At 36.8% G+C, this 15,502-nt stretch overlaps 1 protein-coding gene across 2 annotated transcripts in view; it reads left to right on the top strand.

Moving 5' to 3' along the window:
• The window catches only part of ZDHHC14 (zDHHC palmitoyltransferase 14), a gene marked incomplete at its 3' end in the record, with an annotated part of 106,604 nt that overhangs the window by 78,001 nt on the left and 13,101 nt on the right, over positions 1-15,502 (top strand). For both annotated transcript variants that reach the window (XM_080341780.1, XM_080341779.1), the window contains exons 4-7: positions 4,115-4,252; positions 8,172-8,220; positions 13,225-13,327; positions 15,116-15,225. In XM_080341780.1, coding sequence (XP_080197906.1) covers positions 4,115-4,252; positions 8,172-8,220; positions 13,225-13,327; positions 15,116-15,225 — 400 coding nt within the window. The remainder of the gene's footprint in view (positions 1-4,114; positions 4,253-8,171; positions 8,221-13,224; positions 13,328-15,115; positions 15,226-15,502) is intronic.

The raw sequence follows: 15,502 nt of genomic DNA, 5'->3' as shown, positions 1-15,502 counted from the left end.
TCCCATCAGTTCAGGGAACTGACCTGACCCACCAGCAGCTTAGATAATGACAGGAGGAAGCAGGAGGAAGGGGCAGGAAAGGCCGCGCATGACCAGCTCTCTCACTGCTCCTGAGCTTTTAGATTGGCTCAGGTTGTCTTGCAAAACCTCACCCTTTTGGATTTGGTTGTGGGGGTGCTAGCTATTCTCAGAAGTTATTATCCAAATCCAAAGTTGCTGATGTCTTGGGAAAGACTAGTAAAATAAAGTCGCTGTTGCAGGTTTACTCACAGCTCTTGAGGTTTCTTACCTCAGTGAAAATTAAGGTCTTCATAACATGAAATACACTTTTCTAAAATTTCTTCTGTTAAAGATGTGGGAGTCTCTCATTTTACAATTTATTGTTAAATGATACTTTTTAAAGGTAACAATAGTGGATAGAAAGTTTTATCCACATTTTCCTGAGTAGCACTGTAGCAATGGTTTGGTTTTCTGTGGTCTTCACAGCAGCATTTTCAGTCTCAATTTACCCATCTCCTCTTTGCATTGGTACTTCACCTTATAAAACATTCACATATTTTCTCAGTCTTGTTTGTTTGCTCCATCTTTTGTTCTCAGACCCTGGAAAAAAATAGTCAAAACTGGATTTCTCCTGCTTCTGAAAGGTTGTTTCATCGCTTCCCTGGCTGTGTGTTATCACTGCTTCACTTAGGCTGGCTTTGCTGTTTGTCTGTTCGTGTGATGGAGCTGGTCTGGGGAGTTCAGTGACAGAAAATTAACCATAGTTTTAAGTTCATCTGTCTTTGTCAACCAGCTCCCCACAGGGTAAAATGTACACCAGGCTTGGCCTAAGAATGGAGAGCTGTAAACACACAGGCAAGAGGTTGTCACAGGACTGCAAAGAGGGGAGAAGCTGGAACTGGTTTAGCAGTAGTTCTCAGTTAGGCAGATATGGCTGCAATCTCATACCTTCCTGCTTTTGCTTAAAACTGAGTGCGTGCAGATGGTCTGTCACAACTTTCCTATCCATGTGGTGCTTTCGTAGACAAACTTTTCAGCCCTTGCAGCTTTCTTCCTCCCTCATTAGGAGTTCCAATACACTTTTTATTAACAAGAGCTTGTATTAGTAAAGTTTTGATTCTATTCATTTGCCTCAAATGTTAACCTTGACACAAATGTGCGATCAAATACAGCAGCATGCTAACTCTATAATTTTAAACCGTAACTGCAGTCATCACCTCTAAACAGTCTATTATTCACAACAATCAGTTGTATGTGTATGTGCTCTGCGTTTTAAGCTTACGAGGTCTAGAATTCCCAGTTTTTCTCAGTATCCATAGTTTTTCGGTTCTCAGTGAAGGCAGATCTTAATTTTGCTGCCGACATTGTCCAAGCCACATAGAGATGTCAGGCAGAGCTTCCTTTTCCAAATCGTTGGTTGTTCAGTTTGCAGGCATCTGGAATACCAGAGGTGCACCTTGAAATAATGTGTTATTTCCTCACTAATACTTATTAAGCCATGTCTTTTTAAAAGGAAGAAGAAACAGCTCTAGATTTAAGAACAGTTTATATTTCTTAACAGCATTAGAAGTTTGTGCTTAGTATGTGTGTGTTCATTTTGTCTGGGTTGGCTGTTTTCTCTTGCATTAAAAGCAGAGCAGTTTACAAGCTGTAAGGCTTTTATCTTTTTTTACATATTTGTGTTCTGCTGAGTAAAATAATCCCTTGCTTTTTAAGATACTGTTTTGTGGCATATACCATAAATGTCACATCCCTTTATATTTTGACTGAGTAAAATGAAGCCCAGTTTATTCATTTGTAACACTTAGGTAAACCCTTTAATACTTACCCTTTTTCATTAGAGTTGATTCATATTTAACACTGTAGCAGTGTTTTTCAAATCTAGCCTTTTCTGTCTGTTTCTGCTTTACAGGCATCTTAGGTAGTTACCTTCACAATGATTGGTAAGGTAGTGTGAGAAAGCAGAGCCTTTCAGCTTACCAACAGAGTTTGAAGACAGACATTGGAGACGAGTAACAAGTAGGCTGAAAATATCAAGTTGGTCTTCAGTAAGGAATATATATGTGTGTGTATGCGTGTTTATAGGTAGGGATGTGTGTGTTTTTGTTTGCATTTATCTGAATCGATCAAATAGATGTTTGCATATGTCTAAACATTGTTTCTTGGCTAGAAACTGAGCTTTATGTCAGTATAATCTGTTGTTTCAGCATAGAAGAGAATGAACGTGTATATGTGGAATTCATCTTCCAAAGACATGTCATAATTTTTTTTTTCCTGAGTCAGTAGGGTAAAAAAGTACCCTATGATCATGCTCTTTTAAAGGTATTTTTCTTTGTGTTATTTGCTTGTGTGTTGTATTAGGTACCCATTAAATGAAGTAAATGAAGTGTTTTTCAGAATGTAAGGACTCATTTACAAGTACAAATATTAAAATAAGCACTGTTCAAATGCAATGTCAGCTTATTTGGGGCATACAGCTGTATTGCACTGAATGAAGGTAATACTGCCTACCCTTTTAGATACCAGAGTGGTTAGTTCTTGGTGTTCTTAGCGGTACTCATTAAATCAAAGTATTTCTGAAGCCTTATCCTAACAAAGTTCAGCAGCTTCACCTTGAATAGCCCCATTGGAATTTGAAACAGATTTATGGCAGAAACATGTGATCTGAGCAGCTGTCACACAAAACCATTTTAAAAAGCCCTGAAAGTCTGGTGAACTCAGAAATCCCTTGTGTATGTTGTTTCGACTTTTTTTTTTTTTTTTTTTTTTTTTTTAGATGAAGATAATACTAAATAAATCCTTCAAGGAAAACCTCTACTGTAGGTCTTTAACATAAAGCCATAGCTAAAATAAACTGGTGTGCTTGGACAGATGTGCTTTTTCAACATAGGGCATAAGGACTTCAACTTTATAGCTCGCCTTTCGTGTGGAGTTACAAATAGTCTGATATTGTGCGTCAATGGAGGCACAAAAGTCACAGAAAACAAAACAGGATTTGGACAAGGATCAGAGAGTAGGAGAGTCAGCATGAGAGCATGTGTCTTACGTTATGATCTTGGATTTGATTTTAAAAAATGTTAAATTCTGTCATTTTGTCAGCATAATCTCTCTAAAGGAAAGTTAGGAAATGCTGGTTTGTTGTCTGACAATCACTCTGTTTCTGTTGCCCAGAGTACTGAGATGGGGAGGGGGTTCCAGGCTGCCCAGGGAGAAGCAGAGAGAACTGTACCCTCTGCTGCTTCCCAGCGCTGGGGCATTTTCCCCATGTTGGGGACACTTGTGTCTGACCCGCCCTGGCCTGTTTCTGTCTCACAAACGAGCTCATTTCTCAGGGAAATAATGGAAAAGGTTTGGTTTAGGAAAAAGAAGAGGGAGCATATAGTGCAAAGGGTAACAGAGCATTCAGATGACATCCACCTATTTTTAAACCATATGGTTTTCAGAAAATTTCTGCAAGATTGAATAGATTATTTAAAAAAAAAAAAATCTTAATTTTAACATTTGAAAAATGATGTATGTGAATGATTTTGCTATTTTTAATGGGTTTATATGGCAGTGTCAACTCTAAGTAGAAAAATAGATGGTCTGGAATGGAGAGTATTTTGAGTGAAGTAATAAATGGAAGTGGGAGGCCGTAAATATTTCATATACCATGATGCATGAGATGATAGTAGACAGAAGTCAGAGGTGCGATCATGACAGATATAAATAAAACAACATCAAAAACTACAGTTTTGAGTAGAAGAGTCACTGGAAGAAAAAACCCTTATTCTGAAAAAAATAGAATACAATTGAGTTGGTACTGCTCTACGTGACTGTGTAAATACATGCTTATTAGTCTGATTATGCAATTTATCACAATGATGCTGTTAGTTCAACAGGAGCCAACCTCAGCCATGCTTTGATTTCTTTAAAAGTTTCAAGGTTTCATTAAAATACTTCTTTTCTTTTTTCTTTTCTATTTTTTCCTTTCTAAATAAGAATTTCTCTGCGGCTAATTTGCAAATGCCAGTTAAATCAGGAGTTTTAATATGGAATTCAGAGAGCTTTTTTCCAAATAAACAGCATTTTATTAATTGTTTTCCATTTTTTTTTCTTCTGCCTCTCATTTCAGAACGGTTTGATCACCACTGTCCCTGGGTAGGCAACTGTGTGGGGAAAAGAAACTACAGATTTTTTTATATGTTTATTTTATCTCTGTCCTTTCTGACAGTCTTTATATTTGCATTCGTTATCACCCACGTCATCCTTCGTAAGTATGCTGGTGAAATCAGATTACGTATGTAGCCATTTGCTTAAGTTTTTTATTTTTAAGTTAATCTTTTGATCATTCAGGGTTTATTTATTTATTTATTTATTTGCCTTTTCTCTGAAGCTTCACAAACTCTAGTGAGTCCCATTCTAGTCTATAGTAGACCCTGCTCATGTTAGTCATTGATCTAGTGCTGGCTTTATCTTAACGCAGTGTTGATTTTCTTAATTTTTTTGTCCTTTTATGGATGATTTATTGGAAAAGCAGCACACGTTCTGTATGTTTAAGAATACAGATAGTATCCTTTTCCCAAAGGACTCCTGTGTGCTTTTTTAACTGTAAGCATGGCTCACTTGCCATCCAAATGGGTAAATTACTAGGAGATGCAATAGAGCTATTTTTACACTTTCTGTTGTCTGCTGTTTAGTTTTACATCTTTCTCAACCCTATTTTTAACACAAGTTACTTTCATTTGCATACACTTTCTGAGAATGACCAATTCATAATGGAGTGAAACAGATAAGCTATATGAAGATGAATATTCAGGAGTTTGATTTTTATTTGTTCTCTGAATTGGGTTTGAGGAGGGTATTATCAAGACTCTTTTGGGTACTGTCTTTTTTTTTCCACACACTGGACAAATTTTGTTAGATCCTATATGATGATGATGTTCCAGTTTATGGTGATAGGTTGTATGTCTTTAAAGACCTTTTGCATGTTGTGGGATTTTTTTTTTAACCCATTATCACTAGGAAGCTTAAGAGTGTTCTATCTTTTCACTAATTATATAGGATATTGCCTTGAACAGTATTTCTTTAGTAATATTGAAAAAATGATCTTTTTATTTCTTTGTATTCCGTGTTACAATGGAAACCTGATAGAAGTAATAATTTCCGTTTATTACACATTTATAAAGCTAGCTTGATAATGGCGATAGTTAGAGACTGTTTTACTGAAAAATATGCCACTTTGTGCTCAGTTTCCTAAATTGCTTACACTGTGCAGGGAAAATCTGTATTTTAAAAAGCAGAATTCCTGCTCTTATTTGTGCTTCACAAAAGAATGATAAGAGCACTGAACAGCTCTCCTGTAGCTCAGAAATCCATCACATGGGCAACAACTAGAGGCACTTAATTTTGAAGGAGTCTGGATCATCAGGTTGTTCTCACTGCCAGATGCAGTATTCGTAATACCAGTTGAAAGATGCACATATTGTTTGAAAAGGGGAAAGTAATTATTGGAAAGAGAACACTTTTCATAAGTACTTAAATCATTGACATTTATTTGGGCATACATGAGTATATACATACACACCTCTTAGAATTAAGAAGGAAGCATGTTTGGTTTTTTTTTTTTCCTGTCATCTTATTTTGCTCGAATTCAGTAGTTAAAAACATTACTAGTCTGACAACGTAAGGCTACTTTTGAAGCTAGCTTACCTTTATTTCACAAATACTACAGTGCACTTTTTTCTTTAGTTTTCAGCATATAAATTACAAATATTATGCATATATTTCATGTTTTGTACATCAAGTAGATTTATCCAGAGGATTTTGACTTTACAGTGTCCATACCTGATTCTAAGTATGAACTAGACAAAGATCGGATAAATGAATTGTGACTCTATGTGGTTGAGAAGCACTTTGGCATTGTATAGGTGTTACAAATACTGCATAGTAAATGTTAAATGATGAATTATCTAAGTATATCAGCTGTAAAATATTCTTGCTATGAAGGTTTGTTTGCCTTGGATGAGACAGGAAAAACCTCCTTAGTTCTAAAGATTGGTCCTCAAAGGCAATGGGAGCAGGTATGAATTGTGATTAGTTCCTTGATGTTTGAGCTTCAAGCCCAGCTTTCAAATTTATCTACCATAATCTTGACCGTGTCCAAAAAGAGTTATTTACAAGTAAGGTTTTTAATCATATCCATCACCCTACTCTTTTTGTGCCTACCATGCTTCTAGAAGTCCTCATATCTACTTTTCTTATATTTACCACTCAGGCATTTTTGTTCTGTTTTGCAGCCCTGCAGTTCTTCAGCTGATACTAAGCAGTAAGCAGGATTCTCAGTCACTTAGTATGAACCTTTGCACTTGGCATAGATTGCTTTGTGTTGGTGTGTCTAAATAAAGTCTCCGTTTTTCAGTCTGCAACTATGATTTTCCTGGAGTTTTTCCCGGCAAAATTCTTGATTCTAGAGGAAGTCTTGCTGATTTAGTCACGTTCTGTTCGTAGCTTACCCAAAGAAGATCCTACCAGGATTACCTTTATTCTAGATAACCTGTGTTAGACTGATAGTTGTCTGACAATATTCTTTTAGGAAGGGACTAAGAGATATTTATAGCAACTTGTAGGCATTGACATTCAAAAAATTTTATAAAATCCTTTATGGTTCATGCTAATTGAGAAGTTCCTTCTCTGACCTTGTTGATTACATGGGGAACCTGTTTTGTTTATTTGTTTTTTCAAATCTATTTAGACACCTTTTTTAATATATCTTGCAAGCTGGCATTTTTATAATTTTTGGTGGGCCTAATTGGTGAAAAGATATGAGATGCATCTTAACTTTTTGGTTTTTTATGGTCTGAGGCATTCATTGGAAATTTGCCCTTTTCAGGATTAAGAATATGTGCACATAATATTATTGACGATGATATAATTAATTTGTAAATAAGATACTTTCGAGGAATTGCCTTGCAATTGATTTTCTTCAATTTCCCGAAGCTCAACACATTTTCAGTACTAGTGTCTATGTTGAGATTCACAATGTTACTCAGCACTTTTTGAGGCATCAGTATTTCAACTGTGTGTTGCAGTGAGGAACCTTCCCCTTCTGATATTTTGGGAACTGCTTGGAAGAGTATGACCAGCAGTAGGGAATAGAGATCACACCTACCTGCTGTCATTGCCCTTAAGGATCCTAAAAATAGTAAGAAGGTAGGGGAAGCTCCATTAGTCTTGTGCCTGGAGGCTAAAAACCAGTTATGAGAGTCTGAAAAGGCTCAGAAATAAAAGGTAAGTAAATTTCACTTTTTGGCAAACTGTAAAATTGATGAGGCAGGTCTAGGGAATACATATGTGTATACAAACATGTATACCTTTTTTATTTTTTGTTTTCAAGACAAGATTCATTTCTGTTCATACAAATCTTCAGAAGAATTCAGTTAAGGGGAAATTTTTGTTGTGGGATGCATTTAAATAATTTAAATTATACAGTAAAATGGAAACAATGTGCCTATAGCTATGTGATATTGAGTCCATTTCTACAAAATAATTGTTGCAATCAGCAAATTGTCAAATTACCGTTTTTGAATAATATCTCTTGGTTGTGGAACTCCAGTGGATGCTTCTGCATCTCGAATTCATTGAATCATGTTGCTCTTGAGCTCTTTTCAGGTAGTAGATATTCCCTTATTTGTCCAGATGTGACAAGGACCTATTAGAAAAGCCTTCTGTACAGGTGCAGTAGGAGCAGCATTAGAGCCTAGAGAACTTTGACTGCTTCCAGAAGAAAGGAGAATCTGAGATGAGCTGAGAATCTGGGTTTATAGAATAAGTTTTCCAAATCAAAAAGTAGCTTTGAAAAATAGTATTTCAAAATAAAAAAGTAGCTTATAATTTTGGTTTTGTATGACGTCTGAAAAGAACAAGAATAATCAGAAATCTTGTTCATGGGAAAGTATGCGTATATCAGTTTGGTATGAGTGGGAAAATATCCTGCAGATGTTAGACCTGATAACTTACCCAAGGTTTTTTTCTGATGTTGCTGCTGAGCAACATATTCTCAGATTCATGTTAGTAAATCTATTCTATGATTATTCTGTTGATCTTCAAATATTAATTGTGTTAACTATGGTAAAAACAGCCTGCAATCCAGTTTCCTACTCAGCTGGTATTTTTGGGTTCTGTTTCTACAGGTTCTCAACAAACAGGGTTCCTCAATGCCCTGAAGGACAGTCCGGCAAGATATCCTTTCACTGAAACAAATTGTAGATCTTGTTGCAAAATAACATCTGAGATCTGGTTTTGCTTGTTTTCTTGCTGTTGTTGGCTATGTGCATTTGGGATTTCATCAGTTAATTATTTCATCACTTCCTGCACAGTAGGATTTATCAACACATGTTGGAGGTAGACAAGAGACTATAGCCTGCGGTGGTTTTTTCTTCTTCTTTTGCAGAGTAGTATTTTTGACAAAAGTGTCGTTTCCCTGTGTAGTGGAAATATACTCCATACATTTGTGGTGGAATTCATAAATATATATCATACTATACCCACGCTGTGGTTTTGTTTAAAATATTCAATAATTCTTCTGCTTTTACAACAGATAGTATCCAAAATGGCTGATCTTGTCAGGATAGAAAAAGTAGATTGTGGAGCACCATAACCTTATGGAGAAACCATAAACTGCCCCTGCAGAATTCAATTCCTGAAAGTATTCTTATGTTGATTTCCTAATTTTAAAGAACTAATTTTCAAACATCAACTTCTGTTTAGTTACATTAAAGTATACACATGCATACACAGAGACTACTGTTGTTCAGCCTGGAGAAGAGAAGACTCTGGGGAGACCTCGTGGTCTTTCAATATATAAAGGGGTTTCATAAGAAAGATAGAGACACTTTTTACCAGGACCTGTAGTGACAGGGCAACAGTTTTAAACTGAAAGGGTAGATTTAGGTTGGCTATAGCAAAGAAAGTTTTTACAATGAGCGTGGTGAGGCACAGGAACAAGCTGCCCAGAGAAGCTGTGGGTGCCCCATCCCTGCAGTGTTCAAGGCCAGGCTGGACGGGGCTTTGAGCAGCCTGGTCCAGTGGAAGGTGTCCCTGCCCATGGCAGTAGGTATTGGAACTAGGTGATCTTTAAAGGCTTCTTCTGTCTGAAAGTAGCTAACATAATTGAAAAAACAGGAAGCTGACATAACTTCTGTTTAGCTGCTTCTTTATATTTCTGCACAGACTTTAAGCTTCCCTCTCCTTGTGTGTGTGTTTTGAATGGCTTGTGTCTTAACAAGCAGTTTACAACTCTCACAAAGATACTATAAAATAATTCTTTCCTGTACTTATGCCAAGGAAAAGTCTTTTGTCCATTGTGCCTCACACGGTTTGCTCTTTTCCAGAGAAGAATAGGAAGAACAAACTCTTACTCTGTCATTCAGAGTTGTACGTAAAGACAGACCTCTCTTTCCAGGTAGTTTTTCTAAGTGTCAAATTCTCCAAATTCTGCAGATACCTTTTTGTGTGTGTGTGCTTCTCAGGTAATGTCACTGAGCTGTAAACTCCCTTTCTAAACAAACCCACTCTTCAGAATTTTTTGGTACAAATAATTTTACAAAGCTCAAACAAACTGTTCTAAATAGCACAATAGCTTCCGATTAAAGTAATTACAATCACTTGTTACAAAAGATGATTATTTCAAACTGTTTTCAAACTGATAACAGCTTTCAATTGTCCTTAAATCAAAGGTAATAGATTATGCATCTGAACAATGGATTGCTTATTCATAACTTGTATTTAGTGATGTGCTGCTTTAAAAGGCTCAGTTGTGCATGTTGTAGAAATGGGTGGTTTGGTAGTGATATGTTGGACAATGTAATAGCTTGGTTACAATTCCTAACAGTAAAAAATGAAATTGTCCAAATGGTGTTGGGCATGCTGCTTTAGAGCAAGCCAGTCAATTCAGGCACAGAGAACATTGCCATTTCTATCTTGCTAATAATGCTGTGTAAGATACCAAGGGTGTGTTATACCATATGCTAGTAAGCTATGCTTTATGTTGAGAATATATTGGTTTTTAATTAAGGGACTCAAGTTTAATTAATGGTGTCATGTTAATCTAACATAAACCACCCTTGCTGTTCTAGAGATCTTTTTGGATTTTGGACTGGGGAACTGAAAGAAGTCTCTTTCTTGGGGAAATAAGTCCATTTCAGTGGGGAACTGAAACAGGCTTTGAACTCAAGGGAATTCCTTTTTTTTTTTTTTTTTTTTCCCCAGTAGGAATTACCATGTGGAGGGGAAAACTCACATTTCAGGACCCATTTGAGTATGACAAGGAACATCCTGTCAGTGGTCTGCTGAGGTTGCAGGAAGCCCTTATCCCTCTCAGGTTCCCCTTGTCTGACCTGGTGATTCTTCCCATTATTCTTGGTGTGTAGATTCTACCCAACAGTACTCATCCACTGCCTCCCTTACGATTTCTACCCTCTCAAAGCCCAGTTAGGTGGACTTGCATTGTGTGTTATATTTTGGGGCTGTTTCCTTCTTTACACCTTTCTGAACCCTCTGCTAACATCAGTTGCTTCCTCATCCATCCTCCTTCATTCTCTTTGCTTTAGCTGTGGTTGTTGCACAGTCAACTGAGACTGAGTTCCTGTCTTGTGTTGGTTTGACTCCACATCGTCTGAGGAGGGGAAGAGAGGGAAAGAGTAGTGAACACGCTGCTCAGCAGGGCACTTTGGTCATCCTGCTGCTTTTGGAGCAGATTTGCCCAGAAAGCAAATGTCTCTTTTTTGGCTTTGTTAACCACTCTGAGTGAAGGACATTCTAGGGGAAGTTATAGAGATAATACAGATATTTCCCAATTCATTAGGTGAGAGCAGACCTGCAGTACAAGACTCTGCTGTTAACTAATATTAGGATTATTTATCGCAAATACTTTTGTCCATCCATGCATTTTCCAGTCTGTGTCTCTGTATAATGGTGAAGAGCTGTCGTATTTCTCTTCTATTGATAGGTTCAGTGATAAGGATGTTTTCATATGTTTTAAGGCCGCATCCTTGTTCTGCAAGATATTGAGTTGATATTGTCTTGGAAACTGACTTCACTAAAGGCTGGCATACAGTTAATACACATTATTTTTAGCTATTCTTTTTGCATTGTCTTTTTCCTACTGATTTCTTATATCTATTTTTCTAGGAACCAAAGCCTTTTCTGCTGTTGATTCGTGTTTTGTAAAAAGAATTTACTATTGAAGTGTTGTAGGAAATAAGTCTCAAAGCAGATGTATTCTGAGTTCATGGCTATTGTGTGTAAATATAAATAAGTATAAAGAAAGGACTATGTCAGGAAGCCTTCTGTAGAAAGTTGCTCTTTATGCTTGATTATATAAAGTTTAGAGGCAACTTTGTCTTATTGCTGAGATGATGACTCCTTTAGAGCTAAAGGAATGATATAAACTGTAGTCATTATGCAACACTGAGGGCTGACTGACTTCCCTAGTATATAATCTAACTTTCTAAAGTCTAGTTCCTTTTTTATGGCATTTGGGTTATGCAGTTTATAAGGAGTGAAAACATAGGTATTTTGAAAGTGAAAAAAGGAGTGAAAGATGCAAGCTTAAAAGTAACAGTAAACCTAATAGTGCAGTCTGGTTTTTAAATTTTGTACTACCCCAAGGAATGTAGGTCTGTGCTTTTAATCTACATTATTGCAGCTGGGGGAAATTAGAATAAAGGTTGGTCTTGCAGTGCAAAACCACTCAGCTGATGTAGTTCAAACCAAATCAGGACATTCATTAAGATCTAATCATTATATCATTATATAAAATATAATCATTAATATATAGATCACTGCTGGATAATTGTATACTCAGGGTCAATATCAGTAATAGAAAAGATAAATGGCTATATTAGACACTGAAGGAATGTTAATAAACACACACAAATGTCTAAAAACTGTTCTGTACCTGAACCCCCAGAAGTTGTAGTGTGCACACACGTGTACATGTACCCGCCTTTGCTGCTCTCTAGGAGATGTGGGTGCTCTTGCTATACATGTCCCTGTGCTGCTCCCTACAACACGCAGGTGAGAAAGCACTCCCGGTGCTCACATATGTGAACCACAGGTGTGAGGCCCTATATGCTGCAGCCCATACCAGCAGTCTGCTGTCTGGGTGCAGACTGCTAACAGTGTTGGAGAAGGGAGGGTGCTCTGGGCCAGGCAGATGCCAGCAGAGTGACTTGTGACTGTACCAAACCAAATTTTGACTGCTGCTGTTCCCACTTCAAGTTCTCATCTGCTACTTTTTGTCATTTTTCTTACACTTCGGGCTGTCGTCTCATTCAAAAAGTCGTCTTGTAGTTGCTCGGCTACTCTTAATAGCAGCACAGTGAGTTGGGAGTTAACAGTCTTTCTCTTTAACATAATAAGTTTTGGCAAATGCTGCTCAGTGTTGAGTATTCAACCTCACTCCAGCTATTTACTCGCAGTTTTAACAGTTGTTATCTGGGCCATTTGCAAAATCTGGGCCATTCAGGCACCCCCACAGTTGTAATGTAGACTATACCCAGTTATTAGAGGGACTTGAGAGAGCAATTTGACTTTGTATTTTACTCAGACTAGTGCACTTTGCTGCTAGTGTTAGGATCCCTATCAGAATCTTGACTTCAGTAACAACAGAAAGACAGGAGAGACAGTTAGAACATATGACTGAGATGCAGTTTACTCAGTTGTTGTCACTATATTTATAAGCACAGATCTAGAACCTTTAGTCCTCATGCAAGACTCTCATTGTGCACTAAATATTTGTACAAAGATACCTGTTCAGTCTTTGCCATTCAGCTGGCCTTGGGTTACCTTTCTTGTGTCTGATCTTCCCCTCACCCCACCAGAAGTGTTATTTACTGTTACTTATCAACAAGTGTGATGACTTTTATAGGGTGAACATGAAAATTTGAATTTCAGCAATTAAGAGCAGAACCACTCACCAGTAGTTTATGGCCTTTTTCTGTTTGCAGAGACTTCAATATTTGCTGGTATAGATTCTATTCAGTGGCCTGTACACTAAAGCCTCCTGACAATAGGCTTGCTTTTCTGAGTTTAATTTTTGCTGACCCCTTTGAAGTACCCCAGAGATCTCAAGGGACTTGTGGACTATAAGCTGGCTACCCTGAGTTTTATGATTGTAACTACATGTTATTGGATGTATATTTCTTTTTGCCATTTGCATATATTTCCTTGACTTTCAATCACTGTGCTGGAAGCTGTGGTGTGTTTTTTCTCAGTATGGTCCATTGTGGGCCTCTCAGGTTTTCACACATATTTGATCAGCTCCAATCAAACAACAAATGAAGATGTAAGTTCATAGTGTATGTCTACATGTATGTTTCTAAACAGTAATAAGGAGGAAATTATTCATTCTAATTGTATGCAGTTTTTCTCTGTTATTCTTGGAGAAGTTATATCTCTCTGCATAATTTTGTGAATGCCTCAGTAGGAAAAAAGGAAGTAACATGGTCATGCTTGATTCAAAATACCAGAGGAGATCTTCTGGACACTAATTTTTGTGGTTTGAAGATGTGCTTGTTACGTTAGTGTGTCCATCATGATTTACACCCACAGCATCTGTATCTTAAAAAAGGAAAATATAAAAGAGAGAAGACAAACAAGTATATTTTATACAGTAGGAAATTACTAAATATTTTTCAGTATCTCTTTTTTACTGGAAGTCCTAAATATTCTTTGACTCAATAACAGCTTAATATAAAAATTGCAAAGTATGTTGAATTCTCAAAACAAAAATGACATCCTTTATTTTTTCCTTTGAAATTTTGTTGCCAGTCTGAGGTCTAAAACTTCTGGCAAAGAGTATATGATTAATTTAAAGGTCAACTTCCTCATTTCTACAATTGCCCTATTTTGCATGTAGGTTTCCCTTATTTTGATGTGAAACTATGTTTAACTGTGTGTGGAAGCTTGATGTGTCCTCCCGTAACTAAAAGGAGAAATAAAAAATTAATGAAAGGAGAGAATAAAAATAGCTAGGCAGCTAATGATATAAAAAGCTTGCTGGAATTTGGCAAGTCTTGACAAATTACTGTAAGTTTAAAATTATTGTGATTTTTTTGTTGTACCTTTTTCATAGGTATCTGGCAAATGTAAAAGTAGCATCTTTGGGACTGTCAAACTCATGTTTTGTAATTGTTTAAGGTTATGGTTAAAATTAAGTTTTACAATAAACAGCAATTAACCACAAAAAACTTAGCAAGAAGGCTCAGAGTGAATTGTGCCTCAGCATCAAGTATCCAAGCAACTAGCCTGACTTTGAAGAAATCTACCTCATTAATAAGACAGACGAGATACTCTGGTATTCCTCAGTTATTAGGTTTAAGCCAACATCATCTCTCTAGATGGACCCAGTGTGCTTCCAGCTTCCCCCCCTTCCCTCAAATTTAAGTGTCTGTTTTGGATTGGTGAAAGGCAGAGAGCAGGGGACTGCAGCAGTGTAACACGTCTGAATTGCAAATAGACTCTTCAGTAATGTCATGTAAAGCATGTATTTCCAATTCAATACAGTAAGGCATTTTAGTCACCCTCTGAAGTATTCCACAAACAGAAAAGCAAGACTGGCTAAAAATAACCCCACATAATATGGGCTAAAAGCTAGTAATGACTGCAGTTGCTTTATAATATTTTAGAACCATTTGTCGGCATTAGGAAAGATAATGTGTGGTATTGTGCAGCTTGAGAACTTACCCAAGAGTATGGAAAAGAAATCCTCTATGGCTGACTTTAATGGTTTGTTGCAATTGAACCTCTTCTGTAAAGCACACCATAATACTTGTAAAATTCAGCTCAGACCATTATGTTTAGATGCTGAAATTCCTACTATGATTATATTGGTCCTTTGAGATTTTGGGTTGTCTAAATCTATGGAGGTAAAGCATGTGCTTGCTTGTAAGATTTTAGGGCCCAGCCTTTCATAAGAGCCCAAAGCCCTAAGCTATTTGGAAAGTGTGATCATGGGTATTCTCTGGTCTGCATCTGATGTAAGTAGCATGTTGCTGCTTTGGAAATCCTTAATTTGTCTCAGCCATATTCTGTATTGTATTATATGTGATGCATCTTGTTCATATCGCTTCAGATTAAAGGATCATGGTCAAATAAAAGAGGTAAAGAGAACTATAATCCGTACAGTTATGGCAACATCTTTACTAATTGCTGTGCTGCACTCTGTGGGCCCCTCTCTCCAAGGTAAGAGTATGAAAAGTATGAAAATGAAACCATATGATTATTGATGAAAAAAAAATATTCTTTCTGATTGCTTGGATTTACTCCACAGAAGTAATATTGTGTTTCACTGCCCATTAGAAGCTTTAATTAAGTTTTTCTTTAGTAATAAAGAGATAATTTGGTAAATTGTGGTTACCCTAAGTTAGTGATGAGATCCCATAAAATATATTTAAGCTCAACATCTAAAATTGAAGTAGATTTGTTTATCTGCTCTTTAAACCTTTTCCACTGCAGTTAA

Source organism: Nesoenas mayeri (genome assembly GCF_963082525.1).
Source record: "Nesoenas mayeri genome assembly, chromosome: 3".
In the NCBI taxonomy this organism is placed as follows: Eukaryota; Metazoa; Chordata; class Aves; order Columbiformes; family Columbidae; genus Nesoenas; species Nesoenas mayeri.
Note: the sequence above shows the minus strand (reverse complement) of the source record. Positions and strands in the feature narration are given on the sequence as shown.